The sequence below is a fragment of the Arachis ipaensis genome, chromosome B04 (assembly GCF_000816755.2).
Source record: "Arachis ipaensis cultivar K30076 chromosome B04, Araip1.1, whole genome shotgun sequence".
Taxonomy (NCBI): Eukaryota; Viridiplantae; Streptophyta; class Magnoliopsida; order Fabales; family Fabaceae; genus Arachis; species Arachis ipaensis.
The window spans coordinates 1,920,828-1,935,783 of NC_029788.2; the positions used below are offsets into that span (position 1 = coordinate 1,920,828).

The 14,956-nt window shown below is 35.2% G+C and overlaps 2 protein-coding genes across 5 annotated transcripts in view; one reads left to right on the forward strand and one right to left on the reverse strand.

Moving 5' to 3' along the window:
* The window catches only part of LOC107638281 (ranBP2-type zinc finger protein At1g67325), a gene marked incomplete at its 5' end in the record, with an annotated part of 5,171 nt that extends 2,948 nt beyond the window's left edge, over positions 1-2,223 (forward strand). Inside the window, 6 exon segments of the mRNA XM_016341481.2 lie at positions 111-181; positions 303-354; positions 445-554; positions 679-703; positions 813-964; positions 1,216-2,223. Coding sequence (XP_016196967.1) covers positions 111-181; positions 303-354; positions 445-554; positions 679-703; positions 813-964; positions 1,216-1,218 — 413 coding nt within the window.
* On the reverse strand, positions 5,803-11,230 carry LOC107638279 (squamosa promoter-binding-like protein 12). Of its 4 annotated transcripts, none has more exons than XM_021120384.1 (6): positions 10,814-11,230; positions 8,910-8,989; positions 7,854-8,559; positions 7,613-7,749; positions 6,728-6,928; positions 5,803-6,329 (listed from the first exon to the last, which is right to left on the reverse strand). In XM_021120384.1, the coding sequence occupies exons 3-6, from the start codon at positions 8,516-8,518 to the stop codon at positions 6,055-6,057; spliced, it is 1,278 nt and encodes a 425-aa protein (XP_020976043.1). In that variant the 5' UTR covers positions 8,519-8,559; positions 8,910-8,989; positions 10,814-11,230; the 3' UTR covers positions 5,803-6,054. The 4 variants fall into 4 exon arrangements, with proteins under 4 accessions (XP_020976043.1, XP_016196962.1, XP_020976044.1 ...); XM_016341476.2 differs by lacking the exon at positions 8,910-8,989 and having other exon boundaries at positions 7,854-8,094; positions 8,224-8,559; positions 10,814-11,226; XM_021120385.1 differs by lacking the exon at positions 8,910-8,989 and having other exon boundaries at positions 7,854-8,603.

Sequence of the window (14,956 nt, forward strand, 5' to 3'; positions counted from 1 at the left end):
TGCAATTGTGTATTTAATGTTATTTTTGCTGTTGCTTCTGTAATATCTCCTTTGTTGATTGGATCCTGTTCCAGTTAATATTAACCTTTTGGTTGGAAATTCCATGGCAGGTGGAATATATGGCATGCCACCACTCTTAGACCGATATGGACTGGGTATGCCTATTGGACCTGGAGCAATGGTATGACATTAGATGTTGAACGTTGTTGTTTATAAATTACAATGTTTGGACAAGACTGTCATGCTGTATAATTCATCTGTGTTGCTAGTTGGAATTTAATAGTCAATTTCTGCCTGAGCAGGGTCCTAGGCCGGGATTTTTTCCTGAGGACAAGGCTCCAAAAAAGGGTGCAGGTTTGTTCTATTTGGAATATTTGTATTTTTAATTCAACTGAGAGTTTCTTGATGTAGCATTGTTTCTTCCACTTCCTATTTTTCATGTAGATGCAACTCGTGACAACGATTGGACATGTCCAAAATGTGGCAATGTCAACTTCTCATTTAGACCTGTATGCAACATGAGAAAGTGCAATACACCGAAGCCTGGATCCCAGGTCTGCTGCCTTTACATTGAGCAAATTGATTTATGTTAATTTCTTTTATATAGAAAAAATGTCAATTTATGTTTGACATTCATCGTTATTGTTTACAATTGTTGGATGTGAACATGTGCTGCAGCCCTCGAAGTCAGACAAAAATTCAAGTAAGTTGGCAAAGCATCTGTCCCTACTTGAATGATGCCTTTGTGGCTTTGGCTTATGTAGAAGTGTAATTGTTAATTATGTTTCCTGATTTTTGTACTTGTCATTCAGAGCAAAAGATGCCTGAAGGGAGCTGGAAGTGTGACAAGTGTAACAACATAAACTATCCATTCAGAACCAAGTGCAACAGACAGAATTGTGGTGCTGACAAGCCAGCTGAAGCAGAGAAATCAACCTCACCAGCTCCAGATCAAAACGATCAGGTTTGTTGTGGAAAATACTTGCATTTTGTTAACATTCAAAGCTTGTTGCAACATCTATTCATCTTACAAGATCTGTGTAACATAATGAACATTTTAAACTGGCAAGCCATTGTGAAGGTGTTATTTAAGATGGAGTTTCATCTTTGCTTTCTTTCATTTGGATCTTTTTATTTCAGCTTTACGTATGTGCTTAATATTTACTTTATATTTATCCATTGCAATATTTAATTTGCAATTATTTACTGTTCCAGTGAGTTCTAGGACATATTTGAGGGTTGAGAAGGTCCAGAGTTGTCATCAAGCTTTGCCCAATTTCGGTGTCTGACAGTCAGTCTTGTCGTCCTCTATTTGAAGCAGTTGTCAATTCACATTCACCTTCTCATTATGTGTGTCAAGTTGTTGTATTAACTGAGATGGTATTTTGGTCTTGGATTGTTGTGATGCATGTGTCAGCCAGCTTTCCTGGCAAGATTTTAAAAGTCGGTTCTGGAATTTCACAGATAGGTTTCCTATACTCTTCAGAATCAACTCGTTATTCTAGTGGTAATGTTCCCATATGCATTTAGGTAAGTTACCAGTGGCAGAAAGGTTATTGCAGCTTCCTCCCAGTTCTAAGTTTTCATTTGGTTCTGGTTGTCTGTTTTAAGTTTATCGTTAGATGAATAGATGCGTCAAAAGCATGTGAAATTTGGAAGTTTAGATTATTTAGCTGTAAAAGCGTCTGCTCGTTATCCTACCTTCACTATTAGGTGCATCAGCATTTCTAAATCCTTTTTTGTGTCATCACATGTAGCACTTAATTGATGTTTAGGAGTAGATTAATTTTGGTTGATGGCAGAATTTTAATAGGGTTATTTAACACGTAGCACCTCTTGCTATAACACGTACAAGGTAAGATCATCACTTGGAATGTTGATCACTACATGAGGTTTATGATATATCACACATTTTCCTGGTTTCCTGCATATTCTATGTGGTCACATGAGTGGATGATTTCGAAGAAAGTTATAGAAATTTTCTATGTCAAGATGGGGTAGTTGTCGACAGTCCAAGTCAATTACCAACTTAGCAGCAAGTTCACTGCTCTACGATCTACACGTTGTTTGACTTTGTCTAAACGGAATAGGAGGGAGAAATAAACTAGGTAACCTTTCATTGTATTTAGGAGCCATCCATTGCGTGAAGAACATTGTTTTGTTTGTGAACAATGAACCATGGTTGAGAATACTGAATGGAAGGGAAATCGAACCATTCATGTCCGTGGTTTAAGTCTGGTGTATTATGGTCAGGCCTATTTAAAATAAATAAATAAATGATCACATATAAGTATAACTTAATTCTTGTTAGATGGATTGGACAGTCACAACTCTAGTCATTCACATCACGAATTCCCTCACATTACACACACAACACTTGAAGGTTTCCATCCATTGCTGGACGGGTTTCGAATCCTGAGTGCAGTATTTGATTTGTTATTCAACTAAAGCCTCAGGCCTCAGGTGCACATTTCTTTTCTTGTTTGTTGGGTCAATGAATGACACAGCTTTGTTGCTTGTTGATCCTTTAAAAATAAGGCTGGCCAAGAGTCAAGCCCAATTTGTAACTGAATCACCAATTACTAATCCTAAAGTAACAAATCCCTTTTGTCCAAAATAAAAAGCAACAAACCCTTGGAAACACGTTCCTTAAAGCAAGTGAACTTCCTGTTCTTGCTTTTCGCAATGAGCCACCGACACTTGCTGAAATCAGATTGGCAGTAACCATGTTACATAACAATCACTGACATTCTTGATCACTAGTGGGCAACGAGTGGCTGCCAATGCTTGTACGAGAATCATTGTATGGCATTGTTTTTATCATAACTGGCTGGGTAGTGCACCTGATTGTGGCAACTAGATGGTGGATGGACAATTATGCAGTGGCTAAACGGTTTTGTTCTATGTGCTTAAACGTTAGCGAGGAAAAGAAGGGATGTGATTCGAGAACTCTGTTGAACTAATATGACTAGCTGGTTTAATTAGGAGTGTGCAAAAAAAAAAAAACTGGTTTTTTTAAATAAAAAATTGAACTGAAACTATAGTTTTTATAAAAATCAGTTTATTAAAAATCAGGTTTTATGGTTAGTTTTAAATCAAATTAAAATGGTTTTATTTAAATTCCAAAATTAATTTTTACATATTCTTTCTCTTTCTCTTCCTTCACTCTTTCTTTCTCTCCTTCCTCTCTCTTTCTTCTTTTTCCTTCTCTTCTCTCTCTCTTTTCCTCTTTCTTCCTTCTCCCCCTTCTCTCTCCCTCCTCTTTGTATCCCTCTTTCTCTCTTCCGCTCTCTCTCTCTCTTCCCCTCCTCTTTTTCTCTCCCTTCTCTCTCTCTTTCTCTCTCCCTCTCCTTTTTTCCTCCTCCTTCCTTTCTCTCTCTCTCCTCTTTCTCCCTTCCCCTCTCTCTCCTTCTCTTTCTCCCCCTCCTCTCTCCCTCTCTTCCTCTTTCTCCCTTTTCTTTCTCTCTCTCTCTTCTTTTTCCCTCTCTTTTTTTCTTCTCTCTTTCTCTCTCCTCTCCTCTTTCAACCCTCCTTTCTCTCTTTTCTCTTTTTCTCTCAGCCTTCTCTCACTTGATATTTTTCTTCTTTCTCTCTTTCTCTCTTCTCTCCAAAACAAGAGAGAGGAGAAGGAGAAAGAGGGGAGGAGGATAGGGAAAGGGGAGAGAGAGAAAGAAAGAAAGAGGAAGAGAGAGAGGAAGAGGGATAAGGGGAGAGATAATGAGAGAAAGGGAGAGAGAAAGAAAGGAGAGAGAGAGGGGAAGAGAGAGAAAAGAGAGAGAGAGAGGGAGGAAGACAAAGAGAGAGGAGGGAGAGAAAGAGTGAAAGAGTGAAAGGGGAAGAGAGAGAAAGAGAGAGAGAGAAAGGAAGGGGAGAGATGGAGAGAAGAGAGAGAGGGGAAGAAGAAAAGGAGAGAGAGAAAGGGAGAGAGACTGAGAGGAGGGGGAAAGAGAGGAAGAGAAGGAAAGAGAGAGAGAAAATGTAAAAACTAATTTTTTATATGTTAAAATTAATTTTAGTCTATAAATCAGTTTAAATTCATTTTTTTAATTAAAACTGGTTTTATTTGTATGAACTGGTTTAAATTGGTATACTGTATTATAAATTGGTTTAAAATCAATTTTTTATGTGACAAAGTAATTTGGTTTAATATCTAAACCATTTAAAATAGTTTAGTGCAGTCAGTTCAATTATGAAAACACTGAACCATAAACATCCCTAGGTTTAATTCGGTTTTCGTACCAGTGTTGAATGAAAGGGTAAATTTGAGATGTAGCAATATCTAAAGGTATCGCTTACTATTGATTTTGCTGCCCCTTCAATGTAATACCTGCTATATATCTGGTTTTAAGTAAATTTGAAAATTAAGGTTTCTCTTCCAAAAAAAAAGTGAAAAAAGATTCAGAGGCCCCTAAAATTTGCAACTAAGTTTTAACATCAAATGAAACTACTGTAGTGCACTCGTGCACTTTGTCAAGTCTAATATAGAAGTTAACTGTTAAAGTTTTACTTAAAAAATCCCACGAAGTGGTTCAATTTACAATTTTACATATACATTGAGTGATTCGAGTCTTGTATATATAATAATGTAATTAGTTAAAATATAATTTACATAACAGTATTATATACACAAGTAGCATGAATATTATTTAAATAACCAATAAACTTTACATATACTATCAAATCAATTCAAAAGCCAATGAACTAAATCTTTTTAAACTCAAAACTCGGCTTATTGTTTCCATAGAGTAGGACAACACTTAATTAAATATCAGAATAAAAAGTTACGTTAATAATGTAAAAAAAAAAACCTTCAAAAATATCATTTATATTATTTAGGGGGCATTCACCATGTAATTGTTAGTGAAAAATATTGCGACTATGGGTGGGGCTCGTTTCTTGTGTGATGCTCAGTTTGCTAAGCAAGGACGCTCTCAACTACCTGGGAAAGAGATTGTAATAAAATTTAGTTTGTATCTTATGGAAATTAAAATGCTTGAAAATAAAACAGTAAAGAGTTTTGATATGTAAAAGTAATGGACCAATCCTATAAAAATATAAGAAAGTCATTGATCAATTAAATTTTATTCCAAAACATAAATAAATAGTACTTGTATACTTAATTAAACTCAAAATTTCAAATGAAGATAATTTAGAGAATTAATGTTATAAACTATTATTAAAGGCATATGTTATATGATGATTATTTAGATTGTTTAATTTGATATTGAGGTTAATTTGGTAATGTTATTACAATTATCAATTATAACTTTATGTGGCGTTGTAAGTAATCAAAAGTGTGGATCTTATATAGACGGACAATGTAAAATTAGAACCAACCAATATCTTTGTTGCTTAATGTTTATAATCAAAGTTGTATAAACAACTCTGAACTGTCCAAATAGCATTTGTGTATTATGAAACAATTGACATCTATTTATAGTCATAAGTTTTGAAATATTAATGCACATAGTATTTTTAACATAAAATTATGAACCATTTTTGCCTTTAACTACAGTCTTTTCATCTTTTTCTAACATGATTTATTTATTACGTGTATATAAAGTCCTTTACCTTTTCTCTGTTAAAAACAGCTGCTTATAAGTTCTAAGCTTTCCAGGCATGCTCACAGTGAAGGCAGAGAATTAAATTTACAGTTATAAAATTCAGCTCAGTTCAGTGAACAGGCGTTTAACTTCCATGTGAAATTTTGGAAAAGCTTCCAAACTCCTTAATGCAATGACTTTCTTCATGGCACCCAGGATTAAATAGAAACCAAAGATTAAAGCACTGGAAGAAGGTATATAAGGTAAAAGAGTGTAACGTGTTATCAAATTGTCTAGAAAACATGTCCCACTATTCAGAAAACAGAGTCACACACACAGCATACAAACAAGTTCTATAATTTTCCAACTCCTTTCTAAGTAGGGAAGCTAACATTCTAATAGAGCAAAAGATGATTAGATCCTACAAACCATTTTAAGTAATGAGGCCGCGACGAAGCTGGAAATTCCTCGTTGTGATAACACCATTGGGATGATTGCGTTCACACAATGTTTAGTCCAGCTGGTTGCAAGGATAGCCAGAATCATAGGGTGGAGCACTAAACATCTGAAACTCTTGGAAGCGATTGTTATTATCACAATCTGAGAATGGGATACACATGTTAGGATTGGCTGGTTGTTGATCGAGGTGAGAATATTGTGATGAAGCGAGAGGGAAACGTGGAGTCATAGCATATGTAGACCATGAATTGGTTGACAGAAGAGAGAGAGCACGGCTGACATCTTGTGTGGGGTTGGGATCGGACGAGCTAATAGGATCTTCTTTCCCTGCAATAGAGGTATTATATTTCTGTCATTGGATAAAACTTATATCATGATCTTAGCTAATGTTTCTAGTTACTAAATGAAGGAAACATTTCCCCATCATAATTGTTGCTCAGGTAGATTCAGATCATAACATTATAAATATAGTCTTGTTTGATCTAATTTATCAGTCTATATTTGGAGGATCTTTTAGAGCGATATAGTTAACCGTTTTATCAATTTAGTTTGATCCTACCTGCCTTTGCATGCCTTCATTGTTTTAGGAATCACTACTATAAGTATATATTAGGAAGAAATCAACATGGCCTAAAGAATTATGGCTGTATGATGATGAATGAACAAACAAATTTAGTGTGAAATCAAGAAACTTCTGAAAGAGATAAAACAATCCAGGAAATTACCACTGGTTGCCATGCCTTTGGATGCAAGGTCACTAAAATCATCAGAAAGCATAGTGACAATACTTGGTATCTTGTCGAAGGCTTTCGCAGGCCTCATCAGGAAATCTTTTGTCTGGGGTAGCCTGCTGTTTTGAATATCTTGCCAACCTATATTCGTAGCAGCTCTTGAATAAACGAATGGATTCATTAATTGCCTCGCATCTGCAGAATAGAAGTAAAAACATGTAGATATGTTACTAATACTCTACTTGCCACGACATCAACTTTTAAGGCCATCTTCGTCATAGATGTCGACACATTGAATACTTTATTGTCTATTCATGAAATTGTAATAATTTTTCGCGATTACTGATTGGATGTGCCTACTTGGTTACTGTGAGTTATTACAGTGTAACCTAGTATTGAATATTGATCTAACAATTTTGAAATGAAAGAACACATTAGAATTTTGTTTTTATATATCAGGTTATTAGGTGCCTAATACATGCAACAAAGATATACAGTGTTATTGCAGAAGTTGCAATTAACTGTATTTTCAAGTTTAACATATACATGTTTTTCTTCAAGTATGTGCTATCAAGTTTCCTTTAAGAATTAAGAACACTTCATTGCCCTATGTCTTGTAAAGGAAAACAATAGATTATAAGATAAAATATATATCTCCACCAAAACCTTGACATCAAGCATATCAGCAAATATAGTACTTTAGGCAAAATTAGGTAAACTTTCCATTATTCATATGTTAAAAACTAGCCAATGACCAAAGGGAAGTAAGGGAAGGGGTTTTGAATCCTTCCCTCTTTCCAATTTGCACTCTGGAAAAATGAAACTCAAACAGACTCTAAAGGGGGAAGGGATTCACACTAATCAGAGTTATAATTATACCATAGGGTGATGAAGACAGAGGAGATGTATTTAATTGGACTGCTTCAGGCTGAGGTTTGCGACGCCTTGCATTGTGATCTGAAAGACGCCGTCTACAGCTTCTCTTTTTGTCATCAAACTCTGATAGACCGTGGAACCTTCAATATCATGTAAGTGAAGTTAAAAAGTTTTAGCCAATTTATTTAACATATGCCAGAAATATGCTACTATTACAAAATGCCACTTGCATAAAAAGATTAACCTGCTGCATTGCTGGCAAAATCGGCGTTCAAAACCAGCTATAAGCACCCTAGGGGATTTGGAATGGCTTTCGCAAACCCTGTGTTTGCGATGGTAATCTTTAGCGGATGAGAGGTCTAGACCACAGCCTTCAACCTGGCAGCTTGGGTGTTGTAGGTTCTGACTATTGGCCTTACATTTCTTTCCAGTATTCGAAGATGAAATAGGAACATCAATGGAAGATGGTTTCTTGGAATCACTTCCTGCACAAACATCCTCAAAGTACAACCGTTTACCAAGCTTTAAAGTGAGCAGTGGTTCACCAGAGGCAGAAGAGGGCTCTGGTGCTGGAGAATTTTCAACTGGCTCTTCCTTTGACAATTCTTTCTTACCAGTTGAGTCGTCTTGAGAACGCTCGAAAGTGAACATGGTTGTGGATGCTTTGCTATCCCCATTTGATGATGAATTCATGGAAGCTGATTTTGAGCTCCTAGATGAAGCATGAATCAGTTCAGAACCGGAACAAGCACTACCACCGGACGGATATATCAGCCCAACATTGATTTCTCCATCTGCTTCCATGCTCCAATCCGTTGGTTGCAACTTGGAATTTTCAGTTGGTTTTGTATTGAATGAGTATAAGTTCTCCCAGTCCCATTGCCCAAGAGATTTAGCATTCCACTCCATAGTAAGACCTCAGAAACTCGCAAACCAGTCGTCACTGTAATCTGCAAATTACAATCCAAATGAAGCTGCCACTGCATTAGTTTGTCTAGAAACAAAGAAAAATCAAACAATATTATCAGTATACAATGTAGCATAGCAATAATTAAAAATCAGAGAGATTGAACATGTCAATGAAACCTCAGAAACTGGACTAATGAATAACAGAATCCAAAAACACCAACATTACCAGTATAAAATGCAGTATAGCAATAATTGAAAACAGTGCTAACTAAGAATATAACAATTGAGAAACAGCGTCATATTTTAAAAAATTCTCTCTGTGTTTAATTTATAAAGGAAAATATCAACCAATATTCTTTCACAGACAACCAAAAAGTTACTTGTTCCATACCTATCTTTGGTTAAAACTCCTGTTATTTTTAGCCCTCAGCACAAAGCTAACCAAAAAACCAAACCAGATAAAGAAACAACCTGGCAACAGAACAAATACACAGCACATAGTCACAACTATATTACTAGTGTAAATTACAACAGTGTAGATCACAACAGCAACAGGTCTTATCCCACCGATTAGAGTCAACTATATAGATCAAACAATGTTTATGAATTATGCCTATAAATTAGTTTAACAGGCGAATTCCGAACCTGAAACAAAAACCAGAAGCTACTCATATAAACCCAAGAGATCTGTGTATCAGTGTGTTGTGCTAGTCCATTCCATGAGTTGAGTTCACAGGCAGGACCCCCCAAGTTTACAGTTACTCATTTATCTCTCTCCTAGTAGATTTAAAGTGTGATGTTCTTTTGGTAAATTTAAAGTGTGCACTAAAATACTCACCTAATCAATCTGTTACTATAAACTACACTGTACAGTTAAATTCCTTAGCAGGTTTTCTCAAATACTGTTCCTCTAGAAGCATTTAAAAGGGTCATTTTGCAATTGATTAATCTTTTTTATTATAGAAATAATAAATAGCACAAGTCCCTATTGATGTGATGTGTTTACCAATTCCTTCATATATGCCTGGAGGGTATGCCTCTGTGGATGTGAATATGGTTTAATTTCTTCCAACAAACATGCAGTTACCAAAACTTCGTTTTCAAACATTAGAAAAGCTATGAATAAATCTGAGTTCATCACACCACCTTTGTCAGGAGTCGGTCATTGAATGAGACCCCACAATAGTAAACAAACCCAGCAAATAATGACTCATTGGCCATTATCAGAAGCTCCAGTTTTAGGCTTTGGTTTTTCATAAAAGGCCAACAACCCCACCCTCCAAATCATAAATGCCAGAAACAAATCCAACCTAGACCCCCCAATAAAGCAACTTTTTCTGATGCTCTAAAAATCTAATGAGGGAAGGTGGAGTGAAGAAGGAAGCTTATCTTAGAGCCACTATTCTGAATTTTTCTGGTCCAACCCTTTAAAGATTTTTAATAATTATTTCATGAAAATGGCACATTAATGGAAGCCAATGTGAATCAATTAAGTTATAGGTTGGTCTCTATCTCGGGGCTTTGCTTAGTACATTTGAAAAGTATTGGTCCCCTATACCCTCAAAAAGCACTCACACATAGTATTGTGTACCATTTTTGCTCAATAGAAATTCCACTTTTCTAAAATGATTTCTGGCTTTCTCAGCAGTGACACTTTCCCACGAAAATCATAAAGCAAGAAGAAAATGACAAACACAGCAAAGAGGAAGGTTTAAACAAACATTTTTCTTTCTGGGCAAGGCCAAAACCCCGGCTTCAAATTATCAAAGTTTTCAGAGAAAACTGTGTTGCACAATCTGATTCTACTGCCAAAAAGGAAATAACCCCAGAACAGAACTAGTACAACACATGAATCATCAAGCTGAAATTAACACCATTAGCTAAAAAAAGCAAGAAAAAGATTACTAATTTAGTTCCAAGTTCTCATCTTTATACAGAATAATAATAATAATAAAGCAATGGGAATTGGAAAAGGTACAGTGAAAACAGTGGTGCACCCATTTTGTTATGTGTTTTCTTTCGTGCCATCAATCACAGAAACAAAAGAGGATGAAGCATAAATGCTGAGTGGTGGAATATATACATATATTTAAAGGCTTGTCTCTTAACCATCAGCACAGTGCTCAATGCTTTTGTGAGCTAAATCAGGAAAACAGTAGATAACAGACTCATGATTCAGTATTTTGTTATTTCCCTTTATATACAGATTCTTTTGATTTTTGTGTCATTAAAAGAATCAAGCATTTAAATTGGAGAGAGAGAGAAAGAGAGAGAAACAAAAATAAAAATACTCACAGAGAGAGCGTGAAGAAGGTATGCAATGTGAACAAGAATTGTGAGCATTCATTCATTGGTTTTCAATTTATTTCATTGTTGAAGGAAGGAAGGAAGGAAGGATCAGAAGTTTGTTACCAATAACAGTAACAGTGTGTGTGGTGGTGAACGTGGTGGTACTACCCTTGTGTTGCATTATTATGAGACATCCTCTCTTTCTCTCTCTCAGACTCGCTCAAAAACAAAACACACACCAATTGTGTTGTGTGTTGTTTCTTCTGCTTTATTATTATTATTGCCACTGTCAAAGTTAGAGTGAACAGTGTGTGCTTCCTTCCTTCTACAGCTCACTCACCTTCACAATCGACAAACTTTGCAAAACGACAAAACAACACAGGATGACAGGACCAATAATAAACGGTTATGTTTCTCTTTTTCTTAGTTTCTCGCAGCTTCCATATTACTATGTTAAATTGTTATTTAACTGGAGAGACAAAATGGATCCCAAGTTGTAGCTGAGAAAAATAATTTTGAACCATAAAGATGATAATAACAAATTTTTAAAAAATATATATTTTTTATAAATAGCAAAAATTTGTATATTTGATCTAATTTTTGTTTGAAAACAATTTGTTAATTGATTAGAAAATACATACAAAAATTAGGTAAATTTAATCTTTACTTGCAAACCATTTTTCTATTATGTTTTAATTTTGGTTATTCGGCTCATTTTTTTCGATATACACCTTGTGCCTTATTATGGAGATTGGTGGTGCTAAATCTGAATGTGGTGGCAGTTTTTTTTAAAACATAAAAAGAAGAAATCGGACCATAAAATTTTTTTGTTAGAGAAAGTAGGTATACAAATCGAACGGTCCGATTTGTGTGAAAGAAAAAATTTGAATTTGAGTGTAGATAATCAAACCGTCCGATTTCAATGTAGTTTTTTTTTTTTAAATTTCGGTTATTAAAAAAAATAGGTATACAAATCGGACTGTCCAATTTGTGTGGAAGAAAAAATTTGAATTTTAGTCTATATAATCAGATCGTCCAATTTAAATATAGTTTTTATTTTTTTTAATTTCAGAGGAGAGCAAATTGGACTGTCCGATTTGATTATTATATATATTTTTTGAATGTGTCAATAAAAATCGGACCAACCGATTTGTTTTATATGTGTGTCTGTGTGCAACTCATCCCGAGTTGACAGATCTTTTTCTTCTTCTTTCCTCAGCCCCTTTAGAACTATGGTTTGCGCTTGAAAAAAATTATAGTGAAGTTTATGTTCATATGAGGGAAAAAAATAGATGATAGAGTCGTACTAAAAGTATATTATTTTTGTAAGATTTTGTTACAAACATCTGAAGGAGTGGAATTTGTTTGTGAAAATCTGTTAGATATTGTTATTCCATTCACAATCTCATTTGAAAAATTAAAAAGTGTAATTTGTGAGAAGATAGATTCTGAAATGTCAAGGAGAATATCATGTATTTTATATAGGTATCCTATACTGGTATTTGGTGGATTCGTTCAATTCCAAACCAAATATGTAACTGATGAAGCGAGCATGCAAGAGATGTTTTCAATGTATATTGAAAGTCGCTCTCAGATGTTGTTCTTTGAGTTGTATATTGGGTTCGAACAATTTGAAGCCGACCAAAATATTGAATGGGACGATTACAATAGTGATAATGAGAAAGAGTTTGAAAGCAATTATGAGATTGTTGGTCCAGATGGAGACAAAAATCAAGATGACGGCACTATGGAGGTAAATGTGACAAAAGTGGCAAATGCACCGGCAAATAACATCCATTTGAGGAGTCATCTTTCATACACGCTTTGAATTTAGAGGTCATGCATGCTCCAGAGTTTTCTGAATATATGAATGCAGGTGCGTAATTGCCTATATTTATACGAAGGATTAGAATTTTTTTATAATTTATATTGATCATGGATTAATTAGTTACGTGACATGTGAAAATATAATTAATTAGCATTTGTTTATATCTTTATTTAGTTAAATTTAAGATAATAATTTTTTTATTTAGTTATTGATTTAGTTAAATATTAATAGTATTTATTTATTTGTTTATGTTTTTGTTTAGTTAAAATTAAAATAATAACTTAATGTAAATTTTATTTATATTAATATTAATTACTTGATATGATTAATAAATTATTGGTAAATTTTACTTTTAATTTCACTTATTAAATATTTGTTTATTAAATATTTATTGTATGGCTGTTATCGTAGTAGAAATTTCTATTGTAGCGGATGGTGAATTTATTGTAGGAATGGAATTCAGTGTCAGAAAAACTGTCATTATGGCGATGAAAGATTATACCATCCGCAGAGGATACGCAAATATTACGTGGTTCTAGGCGATGTAGGTAATATGGGGTCGAGGGTCATAACCATAGTAGATGCCGTCAGTCTGATGGTGCAAGTACCGGCAATAATGCTCAGTAGAGTCTTATATTTTATCTGAGTTTTACATTTTATCCAAATACTCCATGATATTTGAAACTTTATATTTTATTCAAGTACTCTCTGACATGTCTAGTAATGATACGTAGAAAAGTTAAGTACACAACAACTACTATCTCGTCGCCTATTTTACATCTTTCACAAAACTCTTGCACTTCGTAGCGTCCTTTTTGAACGCGGACCGGGTGAATCAATTAGCGCTACGACGTGGCGGATCAACTCTAAAATTGTAGTCTTTACCTGTCTCATCTGGAGTTGGTGTCTCACTTGTATACATCAACCAAATTACTTGAATATAAAAGTAACATCACATCTACTAACAGAATATCCAAATATGAATACAATATAATCAAACAACAAAAAACTAAACTTGTACTAGGCTCTGGATCATCACCATGATCATAGTCGTCATTATGGGATTCTTGATCTCATCCTCATCCCCATCTTCATTCTCATCGTCATCCTTACCATCCGATTGCTCTACTAGATAGTCATCACTCTCGTGCTCAATGGTCTTAGCATTTTTTTCAATTAGATCCATTGAAATACGTTGTGAGTTTTGGCTGTTAAGAATCCCTTGACCATCGTCACTCCTACTAGAGTCTCCAGATACTCTCCCTCCAGAAGTACTCGAGGAAGTGCGGCATGAATGCCTCGCGTCCAAGGAATACCCACGCAGCATCATATCAGGCTGATGGTTAGATTGTGATTGGCCTGTGTTTGCACCCATGAACCCAAGTAACTGGCTAAATAAAGCTTCATCTCCTGTGTCAAATTGTAGAGTATTCCAATACTACTGGTGTAATGGGTATGACGGGGTAAACTATGTTTGAGGTATATATGGGACCGAGGACTGTGGTTATTGTTGTTGAGGTGGTGGTAGCGGTGGCGGTGACGGTGACTGGGGCTCCTGTTCTTGATTGTCATCATCACTAACGGGATTATCCTCATCATTCTCTCGCACCACAAGATCCAACAAGATCCACTAACACTTCTATACACAAAACGAGATGCCCTACATAACGCTCTGTACAGGTGTGCTAAGCATGTCGATCCCCAACTATACTGTCTGATACTGCCAAAATCACGAAGCAAAGGCAGAAATTTCAAGTGCACAGCTATCCCAGACTTGTCTCCGAACAAGATCGTACCAAATAACAACATAATGTGGCACTTCACGTACCTCTGAATGCTATTTTCGTCAATCAACTGCAAACGATCTTTTAAATTTCGAAGTCACGTCAATTTTATGAAACTTCCTCTACAGTCTAACTTTCTTGGTGCAACCCCCAAATTGGTGCAAACACTCAACCTCTAAGGCTTCGTGACTACTCATAGTCACTCCTGTCACTGAAAAACTGTTTGTCAGAAGACCAAGATTAACAGTCACATCTTTCAGTCTCACAGCACACTCACCAATCGGAAAGTAAAATGTGTGTGTGCTTGGGTGCCACCTCTCTATTAGAGCATTCACCATTGCTGATTTATTGAACTATCATAATTTGAAAAACATGATAAAAACCAATAAATCGTAAATGCTCCTCCACATTCGGATTGTACGGATCTAGAGGCAGTAGGTGATTACATGTCAATATTCATAAACTCTACAAAAATATAGCAAAATATTACATCAAACAATTTTTAAAAATTATAATTAATTATAACTATAATAATAT

What these genes read in the sequence shown, in the direction of transcription:
- LOC107638279 (XM_021120385.1), bottom strand. Translation starts at nt 8,518, where the DNA reads ATGGAGTGGAATGCTAAATCTCTTGGGCAATGGGACTGGGAGAACTTA. An exon ending in TTTTGCCAGCAATGCAGCAG is followed by an intron (nt 7,750 to 7,853) that starts GTTAATCTTTTT and finishes ATGATATTGAAG; the next exon opens with GTTCCACGGTCTATCAGAGT. An exon ending in TCTGTCTTCATCACCCTATG is followed by an intron (nt 6,929 to 7,612) that starts GTATAATTATAA and finishes TCTATTCTGCAG; the next exon opens with ATGCGAGGCAATTAATGAAT.